Consider the following 22719-nt stretch of genomic DNA (forward strand, 5'->3'; position numbering starts at 1 on the left):
CAAGTTTCTTTTGCTTATCTTTCTCTTAACAGTAGTAGCTAGATTACAGAATCTCTTATTCTATTGTTTTCGATTAGATTAGATGGAATCACGTATATGAACCGACACCGTGAAGCATGAAAGCCGCACTCAAATATTCAAGAAGGCTATTTCAAAAATATGAAACCAGGGAAAAAATGCAAGTGTAAAATAATGCTTATGAAAAATTGTATGCAGTGTAGGTAGTAATTCTTATAAAATTCATTAGACCCGAATACTTTTAGCACGTATAAATCTTGTGGAGACACTACATTTTAAGGCGTGGTCTAGTGATAGATAGACATGGAATTGGCATCAGAATTTTCTCTTATGATGTCTCAAATTGGAGATTCTTTGCATATAAGTTAAAAATGACCATCCTGGAATCTTCATTGGCATTTTATTATACTCTGCTGTGCGCATGAATAGCATACTATTGATATATGTAAAGTCAATGTTTTCCTTAACATATAATCTTAGACTTACTTGGAAATTTGATATCACTGCATAAATAATTAGGAATAGATATGGTAAAACAGTATACCAATAACTCTTCTGTTAAACCAAAGGGTATTTTATTGACAAAGAATCCTCCATATCACCAAAAATCCTGAGTGTCTTTGACTTCTGATAATAAAAGTTTCCTTTATGTTCTTTCCCTCCTTCTCAACTTCAGAAAAATGGCTTTCTTTCTACCCTCTCTCTCAAGTAGTATTTTTCTTGTATTCATGTTCTCCATCACCAGCATCCCAACTCAATCACAACAGGTTAATGGAACAGACTTTTCATGCCCAGTGGATTCACCTTCTTCCTGTGGAACATATGTGACATACATCGCTAAATCTCCAAACTTCTTGAGCCTTTCTAACATATCTGACATATTTGACACCAGCCCTTTATCCATTGCAAGAGCAAGTAACATAAAGAATGAGGGTGACAAGCTGGTTCCAGGCCAAGTCTTACTGATACCTGTCACTTGTGGTTGCACTCAAAACCAATCTTTCGCCAATATCACCTATGAGCTAAGGCAGGGTGATATGTACGACTTTGTCTCAAAAACAACATATGAGAATCTCACAAATTGGCGTGCTGTCAACGATTCAAACCCAGATTTGAATCCAGTTCTGCTGCCAGTAGGTGTGAAAGTATTGTTCCCTTTATTCTGCAGGTGCCCTTCTAAGAAGCAGTTACAAAAAGGGATAGAATATATGATCACCTATGTGTGGCAGAACAATGACAATGTTTCCTCTGTAGCAGCCAAGTTTGGTGCATCGGCAGTGGACATATTGTCCGAAAACAACTATGGTGGAAACTTCACAGCTGCAACCTATCTTCCGGTTTTGATTCCTGTGACGAAGTTGCCGGTTCTTACTCAACCCGAGCCTTCACATGGAAGAAAGAGAAGCATTCAAATCCCTGTTATAATCAGTATTAGCCTGGGGTTCACCCTTGTTGTTGCTGTTATAGTAATATCAATGGTTTATGCTTATCTTTATCAGAGAAAGAGGACTTTGAATAGGAGAGACTCATCTGCTGGGACAGCAGATAAGCTACTCTCTGGAGTCTCAGGCTACGTGAGTAAGCCAACCGTGTATGAAGCCAATGAGGTTATCAAAGCCACCATGAATCTCAGCGAACAGTGCAAGCTTGGGGGCACAGTTTACAAGGCCAAAATAGAAGGGCAGGTCTTGGCAGTGAAAAAAGTGAATCAAGTAGTTTCTGAGGAGCTGAATATTCTGCAGAAGGTGAATCATGGAAACCTGGTGAAACTGATGGGTGTATCTTCAGACAGTGATGGAAACCATTTCCTGGTTTATGAGTATGCTGATAACGGGTCCCTTGATGGGTGGCTCTTCTCCAAGTTGTCTTTGAAGGCCTCGCTTACATGGTATCAGAGGATTAACATAGCATTGGATGTTGCCATGGGTCTGCAATACTTGCATGAGCACACTTATCCAAGAATAGTCCATAGGGACATCACAACAAGTAACATCCTTCTTGACTCCAACTTCAAGGCCAAGATAGGGAACTTCTCCATGGTCAGAACTACTACAAATCCCATGATTTCCAAGATCGATGTCTTTGCTTTCGGGGTTGTTCTGATTGAGTTGCTTACAGGCAGGAAAGCCATGACAACAAAGGCAGATGGTGAGGTAGTAATGCTGTGGAAGGATATTAGGAAGATGTTTGAAGTGGAAGATGAAAAGGAAAAGGAGGAATGTCTGAGAAGATGGATGGATCCTAAGCTAGAGTGCCTTTACCCTGTGGATTATGCTCTCAGCTTGGCCACGTTGGCCGCGAATTGCACGGCCGATGTATCATTGTCTAGACCAACCATGGCAGAAGTTGTTCTTGGCCTCTCCCTTCTCACTCAACCATCTCAAGCTGCACTAGAGAGATCATTGACTTCTTCTGCGTTGGAAGCAGAGGTTACTCATGTGGCTACTCCCATAGCAGCACGTTAATTGGTGACGAAAGTAATTCAGTTTCTCAGGTTCAAGAGAGTGTTTTCTTCACATGACTACTGCCTATAAGCTTTGTTAATAAGTGTCCAAGTTTATTGTCGCTTTAAAGTTTCTTTGTTTCATCCCTTATATTCTTTATCTGTTTGTAGTCGAGGAATGACTGCTTATTTCTCTCAAGTTGACATATATGATATATATAACAAAAAGAATATTTTGAGTTTCCTTTCTCGTAATCAATAACTAGCGGCTAGCCACATTAATAACAACTATCTGTGTTTTTTGAACTAGTAATGTTTAGCTTTGATTACATTGTTTGGTTCACATAATTAAACACTATTAGAAAGTTACAACGATGTAAATTTGTTACTGAATCTCAAGAATCCATTTCAAGTCATGGTAATACACTGCCACATGCTCAACATTGAACATGTTTAAGACATGTCTTACATTTCCTTGAAGACAGATATATGAAATAAATTCTTATTCAAGCATTTCATCCATCTATATAACATACATGCTTATATCTAAAGAAACCTTGCTTAACACACGCACTGACGAACTAAAAAGTCTATATAGCACATTGATAAATGACATAGAGGCCATTATTAACACATCAAAAGCTTTGGGATGCTGAGATGCTCACTGAGGTTTCCCAATTCAATGAAGAGTTCAATATTCTGGACAGAGATGCAACAATCTCCTGCATCTGTGGTCTATTTTCTGGCTCTTTCTCTACACAATTATGAATCATTCCAATCACAACCGTAGCAAGTTCTGATGGATAATTCCCATGAAGAGAAGCATACATAAACTCCTTCACCCTCTCCTTGCCACTTTCCTCACTAAGAATAACACTCAAAACATTTGAAAACCCCTTATTGTTATTGTCATCTTCATTCAAGATTTCAGCAACCTCTTTTCCAGTGAGGATTTCTAGCACCAGAACTCCAAATGCATACACATCAATCTTTGTGGATACAACACCATTCTCCAAATACTCAGGAGCCATGTAACCCCTTGTCCCTACAATATGCCTTGTCATTGGAAATTGACCATTTTCTCCTTCCACAGACCTTGCAAGGCTAAAGTTTGCAACCTTTGCCCTTAACTCACTGTCCAAAAGAATGTTGCTACACTTGAGATCCTTGTGAATATATGAAGGAGAAGTGAAGCTGTGAAGATAGTCAAGTCCTGTAGCCACATCCAAAGCAATCTGAATCCTCTGCCTCCAACTTAGAAACTCGCCATCAACGTTGTCCATGTAGATCCAATCACTCAAGGCTCCATTAGCAGCATACTCATAAACAAGATACCTGTGTTGTCGCACCGGAACAGGCATGAGCATTAGATTATGATACGATATATAATTGCAACAATTTTATCCATAAAAAGTAGTATACTTAAGAGACAAGTTACCATTGGCCTTGGTAGAAGCTGACACCGGAGAGGCGTATAACATTGGAATGGTTGACTTTATTCAGAACTTGAATCTCCTTTGAGATATCTCCTTCTACCTTCTTGATTGCAGCAAGATCACCATTGATAACTCCGCGATAAACCGATCCTTTGATCAAGCAACTTGTGCTAAAGTTGTCCGTTGCACGCTGCAGTTCCTCAAAATCATACACTTTGAAAGATTGAGCCATGCTAGCTATGATCTCTGACAATTTTCCAGATTCTTGCTCCATTATCTTCCCTTCTGGTTTCTCAATTGCCTCAAAACTCTTAGAAACTGCAACAACCTCTTGATTCCTTTTAGTTTTGCGAGTGTGTGTGAAGAAAATGACAGCACAAGTAACAAATATTAAGGCAAAGCCACCAACAACTCCAACAACAACATAAACCCATGTTTTCTTTGAGCTTTTATCTGTTGAACTAGAATCAGAAGAAGAAGGTGGTTGAGATGATGGCGAAGAAGCTTGAAGTTTGAGGGGCTTATCATGAAGAGGGACTAGCATAGTGGTAAAGGGATAGATGACAGAACTCATAGTAAGGGAATTAGCATCAAGAGTGATCTGAGTAGTGACGTTGAACATTTGACTAATGAAAGAAACAGAATCACCCCAATCAACAAGGTAACTCAAGAGGTACCTAACACCTTTGAGAGTTTGATTCTTTGTGGGACAAGCACATCTAAGAGGAACAGCAAGTTGTCTTCCAGGGTATAGGTTAGAAAGGTTAGCATTCTGGTGCATCATAGCTTGACACGTGGTGAGTCCTTGGAAGGTGTTGTTGGCAATTAAGAAGTAGGTTTCAGCATTGTGGTAAACATAGGATGTGTTTGATTGGTAATACTCGGAGGCACAGGAGCAGTTAACGGGAACAATGACAAGCGTGTTTGGTTCGAAGGTGTCGTTTAAAGAAACGGAGTTGATGAGAGCGAGTTGTGAAGGGTCAGAGTTTAACAGAGAAGAGATTGTAGAGACAGAACTGTAGAGTGGTTGGGATCTGAATGTGAGGTAAGCTTGGCAACTGTGGTTTAAACCGTTGCAAGTGTAGCCTCGGATTGATTTTGCGTTACCCCTTCGAGGACATGCTACTGTCCCTAAACCAATGTAAGGTTGCTGTCCCTTTATCAGAGACAAGTTGGTGATGGTGATGATGATGATGAAGAGAAAAAAGAGACGCATTATTGCAGAGGACTTGAATTGAAGGAAGGACACAAATTGAGGAGATAGATAGTTGCAGAGACTGGAGAGGAGAGGATTAATTGAGTAGTGTTTGGTTAGTGTTTTTCTTGTTCAAATACAATGAAATCACTCTGTCTCAAAAATTTATGCAGATGAAAAAAGACAATATATAGTTATATTTTTAATATTCTTCTTTAATTAAGGATTTTTTTGAATTTGTTTTATTTTTGTATAATTTTTTTATTTATCTTATATTATTTTTTTACTTTAGAATTCACCAATAATTAAATTCTAGACCTTTCAGACATAGAATTCTGATACTATATTATGAAATTACTCATTCTAAAAACTTAAATAAACAAGAAGAGATAATATAAATAATTATATTTTTAACAAAAAATTATTATTTTAATTATTTGATTCAATAATGGTCATAGTTTAAAAGGAACACAACTTCGGAGAAGATACATTTAGTCTAGTGATAGCTTCTTGAGGTTGAATAAGAGGTTAAAATATTCTGCATCTGGTTGAATTTAGGCATTGTTTATGACCAGATATCATCATTCGGATACATATGTATCTCAAATTCTCAATGCATGCTTGCATTGCAAGTCTTCTCGTTTACTTGACTCTATGCCTTATCACTTTGTAGGATTAAGGATTATTATTCTATTCAAACTAAATAAACACTCTGTTATACACGAAAACTTATGTCTTTTGTGATATAGGTCGAGGTTCAAATAATTTAATCTTAATCATATTTACAATGATGCAACATTGTATATATCATATGAAAAAATGTGTAATTGATTGGCGGTGCAGTAAACAACTAAGTGCTGGAGCTTGATTAGTAACTATAGTTCAATAAATAACTATAGTAGTGGACATTAATTATTAATTACTGCACAACTCAAACGAGTGTACCTCATCATACTTCAAACGAATTTTGTTATTGAGACGTCCATATCGAAATTTTATTTCATTAACCAAATCGGAGGTCACATTTCAGTTACATACTTTTCATCCAACAAATAAAATAATATAATCACTTCATTTCATAACTACTCTAGAAAACGATACTAAAAGGAATCCAAGTCAACACGCTACATCGGAATTTAGAGGAGTGTTTTTAGTTTATCCATGTAAAAAAAGAAACAAATATGTAGCTTCCATTTAAAAAAGAGACAAGAATTGAGAGATAAATATTAAGAAATTTAGATTAAATTAAATTTTTATATTATATTTATTATAAAATATATAAAATTGGGTTATATTTTAATATTTTATTTAATTTAAATTAAATATGAGAATAAAATAAAAATATTTATTAAAATATTTTAATTATTAAAAAATATTATTTAAAATTTTAATTTTTGTTTTTAAAATTTTCAATTTATTATATTTTTTTTATAAATACTAAAAAAATTAAAATTTTATATTTTAAATTAAAATTTTAATTTTAATTTTTAATCATCAAATATAATACTAAATCTCAATATTTTAGTTTGAATTTGGATTTGTAAAAACAAACACTACCGAAAAGAATTTCTCATCACTATATGGTTTATATGTTATTTTATTGGAGATATCTTGTAAAGAACATATAATAGTTCTCCAACACTATTTATTCCATATTAAAATTCAAACTAATCTAATATGTTAATGAATCATCCTAGCTATTTATTAATATTTGTGCCACTTCGAAGCAAATTCCCTGTGAGCATGATTTTATATATGTTTTTAAGTGAAAAAATCGTGAGTGAGGAAGGGCAACACTACAACATTATCTATTTGTCAACCGGTCAACTGGTCAACTTCATTGCAAAGTCGTTAATTAAGTCGTGTAAAAAAAACTGAAATTAAGACTTACAAACAAACTAAATTAAATTTTTATATTATATTTAATATAAAAGATACTGAATTAATTTATATATTATATTATATTTAATTTAAAATAAATATAAAAATTAAGAAGCAAAATTAAAATTTAAAAATTTAAATAAAATATTTAAAAAAATATTATTAAAATTTTAGTTTTTATTTTAAAAAATTTTAATTTTTATATTTTTATTTTTTAAAATATTAAAATAATTAAAATTTTATATTCCAGTATTAAAATTGGAAAAGTATAAGTAGACAATGAAAATAGTAAACAATATGAATAATAGATGTATCGGATGTTTAATTCACTAGGTATGCGGATGGTTATCTTAATATTAAGATTTAGGTGAGTAATTTAGAGTGTAGTGTGTTTTTACTTTATTGGGCCAATTTTAGAATCCATTATTCACATTGTTCACAAAAACCATTGTCTACCTAACAAAATCTATTAAAATTTTATCAAACACAATACTAAGACTTAGTTTGATAAAATTTTTTGAAGAGATACTTGTACTTTAACTTTTAAAAATACAAACTCTTCATTTTGTGTTTAGTAAATAAAAAGGACCATATTTTTATATTTATAGCTTTTAAAAGATCGAAATACTTTTGAAAGTATCTAAGGTAAAATTTTTCAAAATTAATTTGTAATTTTTAAAATTTAAAAGTCTAATATAATTTTATATATTAACTAATTTTTAAATTTAACGCTTAAATTTATGTCTTTTATAATATTTTTAAATTTTAAAAATTATTTTATCAATCATAATTGTATTACTTATATTTATTAAATTTTTTTAAATTTAATTTATCAAATATAAATACTACACTTCTTTAAAAAACAAAAACTTTGCCAAATTATGTCTAAATTCTAATCTCTCGTTCTCACGCTACCTCAGTTCACACTTGAATGATTGATATGTAGTAAAGTTCACAGCGGTACGTATACTACACTTAGGTTCTTGGCTTCATAGTCAAAATCAATAACAGTACTTAAAAAACGTAAGAGAATGCGACAACCATTCCATCCAATTTGTCAAAGAGACGCGTATGTATAAATACACCGCAATAATATACCTTGGGAGCTTGCAAGTATGGCTTTCCGCGTTCCATCCACTTTCGCTGTTTCGCATAGCATGCAATTCGCACATATTTATGATGCATTTAGTTTTTAAAATAAGACAAAATAAAACACTACAAATAAAACACAAAGAACAAGATACATCTATGCATTTGGTTCTCATAATTGAGTCGAGCAATACTATTTTTATTGCCTTCTCCTAAAAGTAAAAATATATTGAGCTGAACTAAACTTTAGCTTTAACAAATTTAATCTATATTATAAATAGGTAATTTAAGTCTAACTATATTATTTTTTATGTGTTTTTCTTTTCGAATTTAAATCCAACTTGTTTAAAGTTAAATAATTTGACGAGTCTATTTAAAAACATGTTTTGTAAATTAGAAATTAAAACAATAAATTCAAAATTTTTAAATTAATATTAAATATATTCAAAAATTTATAATATAATTTATAAAATATAATTTATTTATATATCAATTATTAGTCACATATCATAAATATATTTACAATTTATGAAATTTTTTAAATAAAAAAATTACAATCTTAATTAGTCTTAACTATTAATTTTTTTAATTTTATTTTGTGTTTAAGTTAATAGTTGAAAGTTTAAGATAAGAATAATTTATTTTTATAAAAAAATATTTTGACGAGTCGGTCCAACCAACTTTGTAGAATTTTTTTTAAACTACAATTTAATTTTTTAACTAATAAATTTTACAAAAAACTCAAACTTGACTTATATAATAAAATAAGCCGAGTCACGAACCTTTGTCGAATAGCCCGACACACTTTCACTCCTATCTTCTACAAAATGGATGTTTTTGTAGTACATTTAAAGTATATCTCGTTACATTAAGGAGAGAGATGTCGTCCTGTCTATTTCATAAAAAAAGTATACACCAGACTCCAATAAATATTAGACGGGATAAATATTTGTAAAAAGTGCTTCGATGCTAAGTTAACAATAATTTAAAAAAAAATGAGAGTGACTTAAATGAGTATTAGATTTTTAAATATCTTTTATTTTCTATTTTATTTACCTTATATATAGACTATCATCTAATGGTATAATCATTATGTGGTGTAATTCAGTTTTTAAATTATATGTAACAATTTCAATAACAACTACTAAATATAATGTTGATTTTTTCAATTGATCTTTGATTGATTCTTTGAGATATTAGTAAATACATGTGTAAAGATCAGTGATATTATGCTAGAAGTTTTAAAGTTTATTTTGACTATTTCCATAAATTATAAAATATAACCGACGAATTATAAATATAACGATCAAATTATGCGTAATAATATTAGTGGTAGTTATTTATAAATCATAAAAATTCTAATACTTTTTTTCAACTTAATCTTCGAATTATAGATTTTTTTTTTTTTTTACTAAAGATATGAGACTCGAATCCACAACCTTTTAATTGAGTATGGAGAGACTATACTATTTGAACTATTACTCACTGGCATCTTCGAATTATAGGTTGTGATGGCCAAATTACAACGCCTATATTAGGATGAAATACCTAAAGCAATATTATAAACAAGAAAAATATTTCTAAAGCCTTTCCGGAGCTAGCTAAGACTTATTATATATGGCCCAACTTGGCAAACTATTTCGGTTAGGCCACAAGAACACTTTAATTTGCCATTGCTCCAAGTCCAAAAAAAAAAATTGCCATTGCTAAATTACCTGTCAGGCAGTCCATGGTTTGCTCCCTTATAGCAGTTGGGCAACTATTTAAAAGAAAAGGAAATCACAATTCAGATCCCAAAACAATGAGGCATTGTCATTGATCCTTAATATATTTAATATAAAAATTATGCTAGGTAACCAATAATTTTTTTGATTAATATAAATAATTACTAATTAAATAAAAACACACTACACTTTTAAATTATCCATCTAAATCTTAATATTAGAATAACCATTCGTACACTTTATGAAATGAACATTTGATATATCTATTATTCATATTATTTAGTATTTTCATTGTTACCTATACTTTTCCTTTAATATAATCAGTTAAAAAAGTGGGTCTAATCACTTTATAGCATTAAGTAATTGAGTACATTTCTCTTCCGTAATATATGTAAATTATAAGGTACTTATAAATTAGTCCTCAATTCATCATAACTCACAAGGCTCATTGAATACATTTCAGAGAGGAATTCAGCAAATAGATTTGTTGTTGGTAATGTGAGGTAAATTACAGAGAGTAATTTAGCAAATAGATTTTTTGTTGGTGCATCGTAGTACGCCAGAGGATTTTGTCAAAAATCTAACAGACTTAGCATCAAGAACCTTAAAACGTTGTTCCTCACTATAATTGGGTTTTGGCACACGTCCTCCTTCTGTTGCCGTGAAAGACGCTCCATTTTCAAAAACATCCCCTACTGAATGGAATTCCCATCTGTCCCCATTTTCGTTACTGCCTTTTCTCCATGTCACCTGCACTTACAACACACAGTAATTTATTATTGCTTATCTTGTAAATTGAATTGAACTTACTAGAACTAATTATTTACCTCCTTGTTCCCGGATTTGGGTGCTATGAAGAGGTTAGATTGGCTTTTGAGACTGGGTTCTTTGCTTCCACCAATAGCATATTGCATCCATCCCTGGTAAAGATTGTTCGCTACATGTGCATATCCATGACGGATCCTATTTTATTACAAATTAATTAATCGATATGATCTTATATATTTTATATATATATATATTATTCATCTTATTAATTATGTACTTAATTACCTTGGCATGCGTTGGTTGCAATTCGGTCCAAAATGATTGTAGACAACGGTAACTTTCATGTTCCGGTCTCTAATATATCCATCGTCATGGCCAAGAAGCATAACCTTATCTTGGTTTCGGAACCAGTTGTTAGAGATAGTGACATCAGTGGAACCTCGTGTAACATCAAGAAGACCATCTTCGCAATCATGAAGTGTATTATGATCAATCCAAATCTTTGAGGCAGTGACTAGTCTGATTGCATCGCCATCAACTTGACCCAATGAAATTACCTTTCCATTTGGACCCACCACCAACCCAGGAGCTTGTGATTTACAATGATGGATTCGAATGCTGTGGATTATTACATTCGTTGCCTTCGAAAAAACACAAAATAATTAATTAAGCCTTGATGAATGCATGTCAATTAAATTAATGGCTGGCTTTGGTTGGTTAATTACCTTAAAGATCATGAAGCATGCATTATTAGCAACGTGGACATTGGTGCCACGACCATCAATGGCGGTAAAGCTACTAATGAGAAGGGGTTTGGCCAATGTGATTTTCATGTCGCTTTTAAATGTAATCCAAACTTTTTGTTGAATCATAGAAGCTCCATATCGCAAGGTACCAGGCTTAGGGTTTATGGGGTCATCACTAGGGTCAGTAACTTCATAATAGACGAGGTCATTGCCAATGTTGTTCATCATCTTGCCCGCATAGCCAATGGAGCAGTTGGCGAGTTGCGATCGATGGCTCCTCCATTGGGGATTCAATCTCCAACATTGATCAATCACATTCATTTTCATGCCAGTTATTTTGGATTGCTTGGCGCAAGAAATAGGGTTTGCAGTGAAAAGGGTGGCAATCACAATGGCCAAAAGGATAGTAGCCATGTTGATTGTGTGTTGGATATAATGAATATGTTTAGGAGAAGGAGAAGTAGGGAATATCTTAAAATGTTTGCTAGTTTTATTTGGAGTAGTACATATAGTAGCATAAGGAATTGATTATATATATAAGTTAGGGTGGTGAGGAATTGCTCCAAGTTTGTTGAAGCTGTTGTGCGAAGCAACGGCCAAAGGAATGTCGGATGTGAGAGACAGAGCCATGAATAGTAATTGGGGAAGGTCAGGCTCGCCTAACTAGGTATTATAGTGTAAATTAGCTACGCTTAACTTCAATTACCACTGTTAGCTAAATTTGAGCAATAACGAACTATGTTAATGGAATTAAAGGACCAAGGTCTTCTATCTAACTAGAAGAAAGTTGTAGTATAGTACTTTCACATTTTTGTCGTTATATATGAATGGAAAATATAGACTCTATGAAACATTTCGTTTTAATTCAGAAAAATAAATAAATATTTAATCATTAATTTCTAATTTGTCCTAGTTTATTTTGGTAGGTAAAAGTAAGGTATAAAATTTATGATAAAAATGTTATTTGCATGTAAAAATCAGTCACAATGTATTTATATATAAACGTATTATTTAACTTATTTTTAATATATATTTTATATTAGTGATTAATTTTATTATAAATGTAGTATAGTTATATTTATGATATATACAACATTTTTAAATAAATAAAAATTTACATACAGTTATTTTAATATAAAATTAATAATTAAAAATTATTAAATAATAATTTAGTTAAATATATTAAATTATTTTATAATTTTTAACTATCAATTTTATATATATACAAATTTTGACCGTTTAAATATTAAACTAAAAATATGACGTTTAATTATTCAAATAACTACCACACTTGCATTTGGTCTCGCAATATATAAACAAAAAATCATAATTATACAAAAAGATATATATAGTTATTTGTTGAATTTTTTACATATATTATTAGTAATATCAAAAATATTATTTATATATTAAATTAAAATTATTTATTAAAATTAATCATCAATATATTTATATATAAATATATATAATTTAATTTATTTTTAAAATATATTTATATTTTAATATATATTTTATACTAATAATTAATTTTTGTGATTAATTTTTACTGTACATATACATATAGTTTGATTGCAGTAATATTGACTATATTGGAATCATATGGTGTATATATATTGAACTATTATTAGCCACGCCACTAGCCTCCATTTATGATTATATTGTACAAAATAAAGGACATATATAGGTGTTTATTTAATTTTTACATAAATACATAGAGACATATATACACGCATATATATATAATTGAAATCATATGGGGTATATATATATTTTGAGCTATTATTATTCACTGGCCTCCATATTTAGTATTTACACACATATAACGATAAAAGGGCGATGAGAACAGAAGAGTGATGATGTAAGACGAAAAAGTAATTAATTAGGATATCATCATCATGTGGTGAAACTCGTTGAAATCAAGGACACCGTTATGATCAGTGTCGAAGGCAGCAATCATGGCGACGCAATCATCATATGAGCTTTCAAGACCAAGTCGCTGCAGCATCCGTTGCAAACCCTTCGGGGTGATACTACCTGACGATGACGATGAAACCTCCGTGTTTTCCTTCTCCCACGCGAACATCTCAAAAGCTTTCCTCAGATCATCATCGTTGTTCATGCTCATGAGCTTCATGAAATCCTCAAAGTCCAACAAATGGTCGCCATCGGAGTCCAGGTCTTGGATGAGCCCTTGAGCTTCGTCGGGGGACAAGTAGTCTCCAATGGATCCGAAATAGGACCTGAGCTCAAAGGCAGAGATTTTTCCATCTCCGTTAGCATCAAAGTGACGGAAAACCTCCCTCATGGCTTCATTTTCTGTGTCTCTAGTAGTAGTTGGAGTTGTGCTTAGGTTTAGCGCCGTTAATGATGTTCGGTGGAGGCTACTACTACTTTTCTTGGAGAACCACTTGGATGGTTTCAGAATTCTTCTACTACTCTCGGCTGTTGCCATATAACTTGGAATTAAAGAAACTAAACTAGAGCTTTACTTTGAGGAGACTATTAGCTACAAATTGCATTCCTGACCAGAAAAGCAATCGTCCCTATATATATAGATATATAGATAAAATAGATGTCTCGACAAAGATTACGCAACTTTGCTACATAGTGGGATCGAAGGAAACTGCATGGTTCCTTCCTGCGGAGGTCCCACTAATAATTAATAATAAGTGGTGGATATATATGGATACAAAAATGTTAGGTAACAAAATTAAATATCAATAAAAAATTGTCAAAATTTATTATTTTTTATTTTATTTAATGTATTTTATAATAAATAAATATTAAATAAAATAAATTTAAATTATTTGAACTAATTATTTTTTGTTTTTCTTATATTATATATATGGATATTTTCTGAAATTTAGTATGATTATGTTATATGTTATGGTAATTATCTAAAATTAAAGTTATTTTTTTATAATTTAATAATTTTTTTAAGTAATATTTTAAAAAAATACTATTTAATAATAAAAATATATTATTTTAATTTTAGTTGTATTTTTAAAATATTATAATTATTGTATCATAATTATACTAAAAATTATTATTAAAAATGTTATTTGTATTTTAAAAAATAATTATTATATATTTATATATAAAATATATAATTAAATTTATTTTTAATATATATTTTATATTTTAATATGTATTATATATTAATAATTAATTTTAATAATTAATTTTACTGTATATATAAAAGATTTAATGTGGATAAGGATTACCCTTCGTCAACTACACTACACTAGTCTTCGTATTTGGTCTAACCCAATTACCGCTGCATGCTGATAGTTTTTAAGCCAACATTTTTGTTTTTGTTTCTACCAGACACAATAGAACAAGATAAAACAAGAGTTGAGATGGAACACATTTCGAAAAAATAAGGAAGATAATATTTTAATTTACTGAAATAGTTTCATGATATCATCCATTGTTAAAAACTTTTTCTTTAATTTCAAATTGTTTGCCCATGGAATTTTTTTTCCATAATATCTTCTAATGATACGGAAATAAAAGATAAATAAGAAAATAAGGATTCAAACGGAATAAAAAGATATATTGAAATTAAAATAAGAACAAAAAAGATAAGTTGAAATTGAGTACAAAGAGAATCACTCTACTTTCTATCCAATTTCTTGACGCAACAAGAAAGGGACTCCTCAACCTAACTTGTCAACGCCATAGTTTGGAAATTGAATCGAAGGGACTCCTCAACCTTCTATTCAATTCCCCGATGTAACAAGAGAGGGACTCCTCAACCTCAATTGTCCACACCATGGTTTCATCACGAAACCAAAAAGGGGTTTTCAAACCTCTAAAAATTCTATTCTACGACTACAATAGCTAAAGAGGTATTTATAACCTCTTATTAGGTTAAAACAAAGAAAACCCTAAAGCCCATAAACATAAGGCCCAATCAAGTAATTAAATAAACAAAATCAAAATACATTAAATAAAATATTCTAAAAATGTAAACTAAAATATCTTCTAAATAACTCTTGAACTCTTCATATCACGAACATTTGTAGCACGTATCATTCTCCTCCTCTTCAAAAAAGATTCGTCCTCGAATCTTGTAGGTGGAAAAAAATAATATATGAAAAGGACAATAATTACAAGGAAGATATTCTTTTTTTTTTTTGTTTTTTTTCACTTTATGCTTTTTTTTTTTTAAACAATAATGAAATGCAAACGAAAACAAGAACTTAAAGAAAGACGCAACATACACTGGACTCTTTTTTTTATGATAAAAGAAGAACAAATATAGATTAATAAGAATTAATCTAATACCTGAGCTCTGATACCAAATGATACGGAAATAAAAGATAAATAAGAAAATAAGGATTCAAACGGAATAAAAAGATATATTGAAATTAAAATAAGAACAAAAAAGATAAGTTGAAATTGAGTACAAAGAGAATCACTCTACTTTCTATCCAATTTCTTGACGCAACAAGAAAGGGACTCCTCAACCTAACTTGTCAACGCCATAGTTTGGAAATTGAATCGAAGGGACTCCTCAACCTTCTATTCAATTCCCCGATGTAACAAGAGAGGGACTCCTCAACCTCAATTGTCCACACCATGGTTTCATCACGAAACCAAAAAGGGGTTTTCAAACCTCTAAAAATTCTATTCTACGACTACAATAGCTAAAGAGGTATTTATAACCTCTTATTAGGTTAAAACAAAGAAAACCCTAAAGCCCATAAACATAAGGCCCAATCTAGTAATTAAATAAACAAAATCAAAATACATTAAATAAAATATTCTAAAAATGTAAACTAAAATATCTTCTAAATAACTCTTGAACTCTTCATATCACGAACATTTGTAGCACGTATCATCTAATATGACAAGATTAAATTAAAAATTAATTTACTTTGAATCAAGATTTTTATTTAAGGGTTAAAAAGATAGTCTCTTTTTAGGAAGAGTCATTCCGATGAACAATAATTTTACTGTGAATTCCAATACTAAAAATAGAGTATACGTACAAATAGATCTTTAAAAAAATTTTATATTAGATGTTTTTGTCTCAAATTTTTTTTATTATATTAAAATTTTTTAATTTTATAAAAATAAAATATATAAATTTTATGATAAAAATTTATATATTTTATTTTTATAAAAATTAAAAATCTCAATGTAATAAAAAAATTTAACACGAAAACGTTAAACTTTCCTTAAAAAATCTGTTTGAATATATTTCCTGTATATTTGGCCCACGGTTTTTATTTCTGTCAGAACCAAAAATTTCAGGCTGAAGTTTCGAAGCAGTTCTCAATGGGCCTGGGACGGTGACATTTTGGCGGTGTTTGTTTATTGAGATAGGATAGTTATGTTATTAAATAGAAAGTATTTATTACTGTTATTTTTTTTATTTTTATTTTTTTTATTCGTTATTTTATTGGATAACTAATCAATTCAACTCTTTCTTCAAAAAAAAAAGGGGGATAACAACAAGAAAATATCTTTCACAACCACTCTTTCTAAATTTGGCATCTAATTGAATTGGAGAAATAAAATAAGAGAATCTATGTCATGAATTATCAAAAATAAATACAAGTCAGTCTATGGGAGTCACAATTTAATTGATCTTCAGTTTGTAATCCGAAACTAATATTGAATATATATTAATTAATAACATGTGGAGAACCTTTATTTTATACTATAAAAATTTATTAGACTTGTTACGGCCTGGCCCAAACTCACGCGGGTTAACCCGACCCGAGTTCCTGCCGGCCCAATAGTACGCCCTTCATCCGACCCGGACACGCGTCCCGTACGGCTTGCACGCGGCCATGAGACAGCGTCTTCGAGGGAATGGGCCTGACCACCGAAAGGGCCCACTACTGACATGTATATAAGGGGGAGACTGGCTCTCCCCCCAAGGTACGTCACATTCTTACACTATTCCCCCCCCCCCACTTGCGCACATTCTGACAAGGGCGTCGGAGTGTCTTTGCAGGTGGTCCCCCTCCTCTACACGCGAAGTGCTCGGGACCTCGTATGCCCGGAACTAGGGAAGCACGACCAGACGAGCCTCTCCACCATACCCAGCATTGACCCCGGGTCCCAACCCGAACCGCTCGGTACCCGACCTACCGAACATTGGCGCCGTCTGTGGGGAACGCTCATGGATTTCGTGCTGGTCCAGACTGGGACAGGTTCCGAGGTAGCGCCTCCCATACTCGGGGGAGGCGCCGTCGCGACGGAATCCCGGCAACAGCAACGGTCACCCCCGAGGGATGCGACACAGACTCACGAGAGACGCCCCTTCGGGGGGACGGGTGACAACCACGCCAGGATAATGCAAGAACTACGCCATAGAATGCAGGATTTAGAGCGCCGGCTAGCAGAAAGAGAGCGCGACCAACGCTCCCCAGAACGGAGCCCCACCCGTTTTCGTTCGAGGAGCCGCTCGAGGCGCACGCCGAGCCCCCAGTAAGAGTCAGAGAGCACTGGGGGGCGAGTACGCCCCAGAAGGAGAAGTCGCGACCCCATCATCTACGCCCGACACGAAAGGCGGCGCGCGTCAAACAGGGGCGACGAGGAAGCCCACCGCGAGAACAATGAGTCGAGAAGAACTGCCCGAGGACCCGTCATAATAGGAGTGACCCCTTTCCACCGCTCTGTACTCGAGGTCCGACTACCAAAACACTTCGACAAACCGACAGACATGAAATATGACGGAACGCAAGACCCCCTGGAACACTTGACGGCCTTTGAGGCCAGGATGAACCTAGAAGGGGTGGGAGATGAGGTCAGATGCCGCGCCTTCCCAGTCACCTTAGCGGGCCCAGCAATACGGTGGTTTAACAACCTCCCGCAAGGCTCGGTGACCCAATTTTCCGACATCAGCCACGCCTTCTTGGCTCAGTTCACAACCAGGATTGTCAAAGCCAAACACCCAATTAATTTGCTGGGGGTAACACAGAGACCCGGAGAGCCGACCAGGAAGTACCTGGACCGTTTTAATGACGAGTGCTTGGAAATTGACGGTCTGACGGACTCGGTGGCAAGTTTGTGTTTAACGAACGGACTCTCGAATGAGGACTTCAGGAAACACCTCACCACAAAGCCCGTCTGGACAATGCAAGAGATCCAGTGCGTGGCCAAAGAATACATTAACGACGAGGAAGTCAGCCGGGTTGTGGCTGCCAATAAACGGCAGCCCGCCTACAACCAATCCCGGCACTTCGAAGCCAAAGAAAGACCAAAGGAACACGCCAGGGACGGCGGTCCGAGTAAACCACCCAAACCGTTCCCCCGAGTTGGGAAGTTCACCAACTACACCCCCCTCACGGCATCGATCACTGAAGTTTACCAACAGATAGCAGGAAAGGGGATACTGTCGAAGCCCCAACCACTGAAGGACAGGACGGGAGGAAACAAGAACCTCTACTGCGAGTATCACAAGGGTTACGGGCACAAGACCCAAGACTGCTTTGACCTAAAGGATGCCCTCGAGCAAGCTATCAGGGATGGCAAACTCGCCGACTTCTCCCACCTTATAAGAGAACCAAGGAGACGCAACCGGGACAACGACAACGAAGACAGATCCCGACCAACAAGACGACGGCAAGAACCAGAGGGTGACGACCACGGTCTCACGGTGGTAAACGTGGTGACGGCCAGGAATACCGCCCCGAGGTCGAAATCGGCGCAGAAGAAAGATGCCAAGGTCCTAGCGGTCTCCACCTCACCTGTTAGAAGTCTTAAGGGTCTCCCACCTATCTCTTTCGGCCCGGAGGACCAATGGTTTGACGAGGTGCCGGAAAGTCCGCCCACGTGGTAGGGTTTAGGAGACCACTTCATCAAGCCGGACGGAATCATCACACTCCCGACCTCTGTGGGACAAGGGCAGAGACGGAGGACAATCATGGCAGACTTTGTAATATTACGAGATTCGACGGCTTATAACATCATCCTGGGGAGAAAGACCATTAACGACCTGGGGGCAGCTATCAGTACGAAACTACTGGTGATGAAGTTCATCACTGATGATGGATCTGTGGGATCCCTCCGGGGCGACTTGGAAACGGCGGTCGCTTGCGACCACGCCAGCCTCTCTCTCAGGAAAAAATCCAAGGAAGCGTCTGGGGTTTTCCTGGCCGACCTGGACGCCAGGGTAGACGACAAACCCAGACCAGAGCCAGAAGGAGACTTGGAAAAGTTCAGAGTCGGCGAGGAGGACAATAAATTCACATTCATAAACAGAAACCTCCCGCACGAAATAAAGGAGCCTTTGATGGAGATGATCAGGGCTAATGCCGACCTCTTTGCCTGGACACCCGCCGACATGCCAGGGATAGACCCCCAGCTCATGTCGCATCACCTGGCCGTAAAGGCAGGAGCCAAACCAGTGGCCCAGAGAAGGAGGAAAATGTCGCAGGAAAGGGCGGACGAGGTAGCCAAGCAAACGGCCAGCCTCTTAGAAGCGGGATTCATTCGGGAACTGGACTACTCGACTTGGTTGTCGAATGTGGTTCTGGTTAAAAAACACAACGGGAGGTGGAGAATGTGTGTGGACTACTCTGACCTCAACAAGGCTTGTCCCAAGGACTGCTACCCCCTACCTAATATTGATGCGCTTGTCGACGCGGCGGCAGGGTACAGATACCTGAGCTTCATGGATGCCTACTCAGGGTACAATCAGATACCGATGCACCGACCCGACGAGGAAAAAACGGCGTTCATAACGCCAGGGGGCATCTATTGTTATAAGGTAATGCCGTTCGGTCTAAAAAATGCCGGAGCCACATACCAAAGGTTGATGAACAAGATATTCAGCAAACTCATGGGCAAAACAGTAGAAGTCTATGTGGATGACATACTAGCAAAGACCGCACGACCGGACGATCTCCTGGACGACCTTAACGGCGTCTTCTCGTCCCTACGACAACACGGCATGAGGCTTAACCTGCTTAAATGCGCGTTCGCCATGGAGGCCGGAAAGTTCCTTGGCTTCATGATCACTCAGAGAGGAGTGGAAGCCAATCCGGAAAAATGCCAAGCGGTCCTTCAAATGAAGAGTCCGGGTTGCCTCAAAGACGTCCAGAGACTTGCCGGGAGATTGACAGCTTTGTCCCGCTTCCTCGGCGCATCGGCGGCAAGGGCCCTACCTTTCTTCAATTTAATGAGAAAGGGAATGACATTCGAATGGACCCCAGCATGCGAAGAGGCATTCAACCACTTCAAGCAAATCTTGGCGGCACCACCAGTCCTCGGGAAACCCAGAGCCGGAGAACCGCTCTACCTCTACCTATCAGTAACCGAGGAAGCGCTCGCCGCGGTCCTCGTTACAGAAGAAGCAAAGACACAACAACCCGTCTACTTCGTGAGCAGGGCACTCCAGGGACCAGAGCTGAGGTATAGCAAACTGGAAAGACTGGCGCTGGCGCTCCTAGTGTCCTCCCGAAGGTTAAGACAATACTTCCAGAGTCACCGTATAGTTGTGAGGACAGATCAGGCGATTCGGCAAATACTGCAAAAACCTGATTTGGCTGGTAGGATGATGACCTGGGCCATCGAGCTCTCACAATATGACCTACAGTATGAGCCTCGACACGCAATCAAAGCCCAGGCGATGGCAGACTTCTTGGTGGAGGTAACGGGCGACCCTCCCGAGGAAACGGGCACACGGTGGAGGCTTCATGTGGACGGAGCCTCCAACCAAACGTCCGGAGGAGCATGGGTCATCTTGGAAAGCCCAGCAGGGGTCATCTATGAGCAATCGACCAAGTTCGAGTTCCCAGTGTCGAACAACCAAGCAGAATATGAGGCTCTCCTAGGCGGACTAATGCTGGCTCGGGAAGTCGGGGCGACGAGGGTCGAAGTATGCAGCGACTCCCAAGTCGTCACCTCGCAGATAAACGGAAGCTACCAAGCCCGGGACCCCCTCCTCCAAAAGTACTTGGAAAAGGTTAAGCAAATGACAAGCCAGTTCCAGGAGGTCATCATCCAGCACGTTCCAAGAGAAAAGAACACACGAGCAGACCTTTTGTCGAAGCTTGCGAGCACAAAGCCGGGATCGGGTAACCGGTCGCTCATCCAGGGTATGGTGAAGGAACCAACGGTCGCCCTCCACCTGACGGAGTCGAGCCCCTCATGGCTGGACCCCATTACCAACTTCCTGGAACTCGGCAAGTTGCCTGAAGATGAGAAAGCAGCCAAAGCTTTAAGAAGGGAGGCGGCCAGATACGCAATCATACAGGGACAACTATTCAAAAAGGGACTCAGCCAGCCCCTGTTGAAGTGTTTGCATCCCGACCAAACGGACTACGTGCTTAGAGAAGTCCACGAAGGGTGTTGCGGACACCACATCGGGGGCAAAGCCCTAGCAAGGAAGCTCATCCGAGCAGGATACTACTGGCCAACAATGATGAAGGATTCAAAGGAATTTGTCAGAAAATGCACGAAGTGTCAACAAAACGCCAACTTCCACAAGGCACCAGCCTCCGAGCTAAGCTCGCTAACGACTGATGACAAGTCATCTTAGCCCATTTTAGCTAGTCTTTTTCTTTTGTTTTCATTAGAATTATGCACTTTCTTGAGCTACAAGCAAGCTAATTGAGTAGATTTTCATGTTTCCCTTGATTGAACCAACCATATGTGAATTCATGCCATTTCATGAGGTTTTGAACTATATTTGTTGCATATTGTGGAAGATTGAATACCTCATGATTTTGAGCAAAACTTTGATTAGTTTGGTTGATCAATGATAGGTGAAGAAGGCTTGGAGAAAGGTTGAAGCAAAGAGGAATGGCTAGGAGTGAAGAGAGGACAATGGAATAAGTGAAAATTGAACCGGGTTGCATGAAGTTAGCCCCAACGTTAGCCCCCTAACTTGGAGGCTAACGTTGGGCATATGAATCACTCTTTGGAAGTAGCCAACGTTAGCTCCAACGTTAGCCCCCTAACTTGGAGGCTAACGTTGGAACTTGAGAGTTTCTCCCTGGGCTACCAACGTTTGCGCCAACGTTAGCCCCCTAACTTGGAGGCTAACGTTGGCACTTAAATCACAATGGGGGAGTAGGCAACGTTTGCGCCAACGTTAGCCCCCTAACGTGGAGGCTAACGTTGGCACCAATCACACCAAGCAAGGCCAACGTTAGGGTCAAAGTTAGACCCCTAACGTTGGCGCCAACGTCTAAACCAGAAGAATGTGGTTTGCTGATATGAAAAGTTAGGGTCAAAGTTAGACCCCTAACTTTGACCCTAACGTTGAAGACCAACGTTGGCTAACTCCATTTCCGGTTCAATTGGTTCACTTCGGTTCTTCTTCAATCTTCAAGAGCAATCAACCAAGGCCTCTTTCAACCCAATTCCACCAAGAACAAAGGCCCAACTCAAGGCTTGAAGATCATTTTGGAAAGTGTATAAATAGGATAGAATTCAATTTGTTTAGAGAGCT

The 22719-nt window shown here is 36.4% G+C and overlaps 4 protein-coding genes across 4 annotated transcripts; 1 reads left to right on the plus strand and 3 right to left on the minus strand.

Moving 5' to 3' along the window:
* The first annotated feature begins 663 nt into the window (after positions 1 to 663).
* Positions 664 to 2601, plus strand: LOC107641681 (serine/threonine receptor-like kinase NFP). The gene has a single exon (XM_016345154.3). It carries the CDS (start codon positions 699 to 701, stop codon positions 2481 to 2483), a length of 1785 nt encoding a protein of 594 aa, XP_016200640.1. The 5' UTR covers positions 664 to 698; the 3' UTR covers positions 2484 to 2601.
* Positions 2602 to 2842: 241 nt separating this feature from the next.
* LOC107642839 (lysM domain receptor-like kinase 4) lies at positions 2843 to 5251 on the minus strand. Its single transcript, XM_016346327.3, has 2 exons — positions 3900 to 5251; positions 2843 to 3796 (listed from the first exon to the last, which is right to left on the minus strand). The coding sequence occupies exons 1-2, from the start codon at positions 5111 to 5113 to the stop codon at positions 3097 to 3099; spliced, it is 1914 nt and encodes a 637-aa protein (XP_016201813.1). The 5' UTR covers positions 5114 to 5251; the 3' UTR covers positions 2843 to 3096.
* A 4984-nt stretch (positions 5252 to 10235) lies between these two features.
* Positions 10236 to 11729, minus strand: LOC107641682 (putative pectate lyase 4). The gene is made up of 4 exons (XM_016345155.3): positions 11280 to 11729; positions 10840 to 11195; positions 10614 to 10749; positions 10236 to 10536 (listed from the first exon to the last, which is right to left on the minus strand). Exons 1-4 carry the CDS (start codon positions 11712 to 11714, stop codon positions 10309 to 10311), a joined length of 1155 nt encoding a protein of 384 aa, XP_016200641.2. The 5' UTR covers positions 11715 to 11729; the 3' UTR covers positions 10236 to 10308.
* A 1158-nt stretch (positions 11730 to 12887) lies between these two features.
* LOC107641683 (putative calcium-binding protein CML41) lies at positions 12888 to 13833 on the minus strand. Its single transcript, XM_016345156.3, has one exon. The coding sequence runs from the start codon at positions 13750 to 13752 to the stop codon at positions 13180 to 13182; it is 573 nt and encodes a 190-aa protein (XP_016200642.1). The 5' UTR covers positions 13753 to 13833; the 3' UTR covers positions 12888 to 13179.
* Positions 13834 to 22719: the final 8886 nt, after the last annotated feature.

This window comes from Arachis ipaensis, chromosome B5 (assembly GCF_059453495.1).
Source record: "Arachis ipaensis isolate K30076 ecotype BB chromosome B5, ASM5945349v1, whole genome shotgun sequence".
NCBI classification, from domain to species: domain Eukaryota; kingdom Viridiplantae; phylum Streptophyta; class Magnoliopsida; order Fabales; family Fabaceae; genus Arachis; species Arachis ipaensis.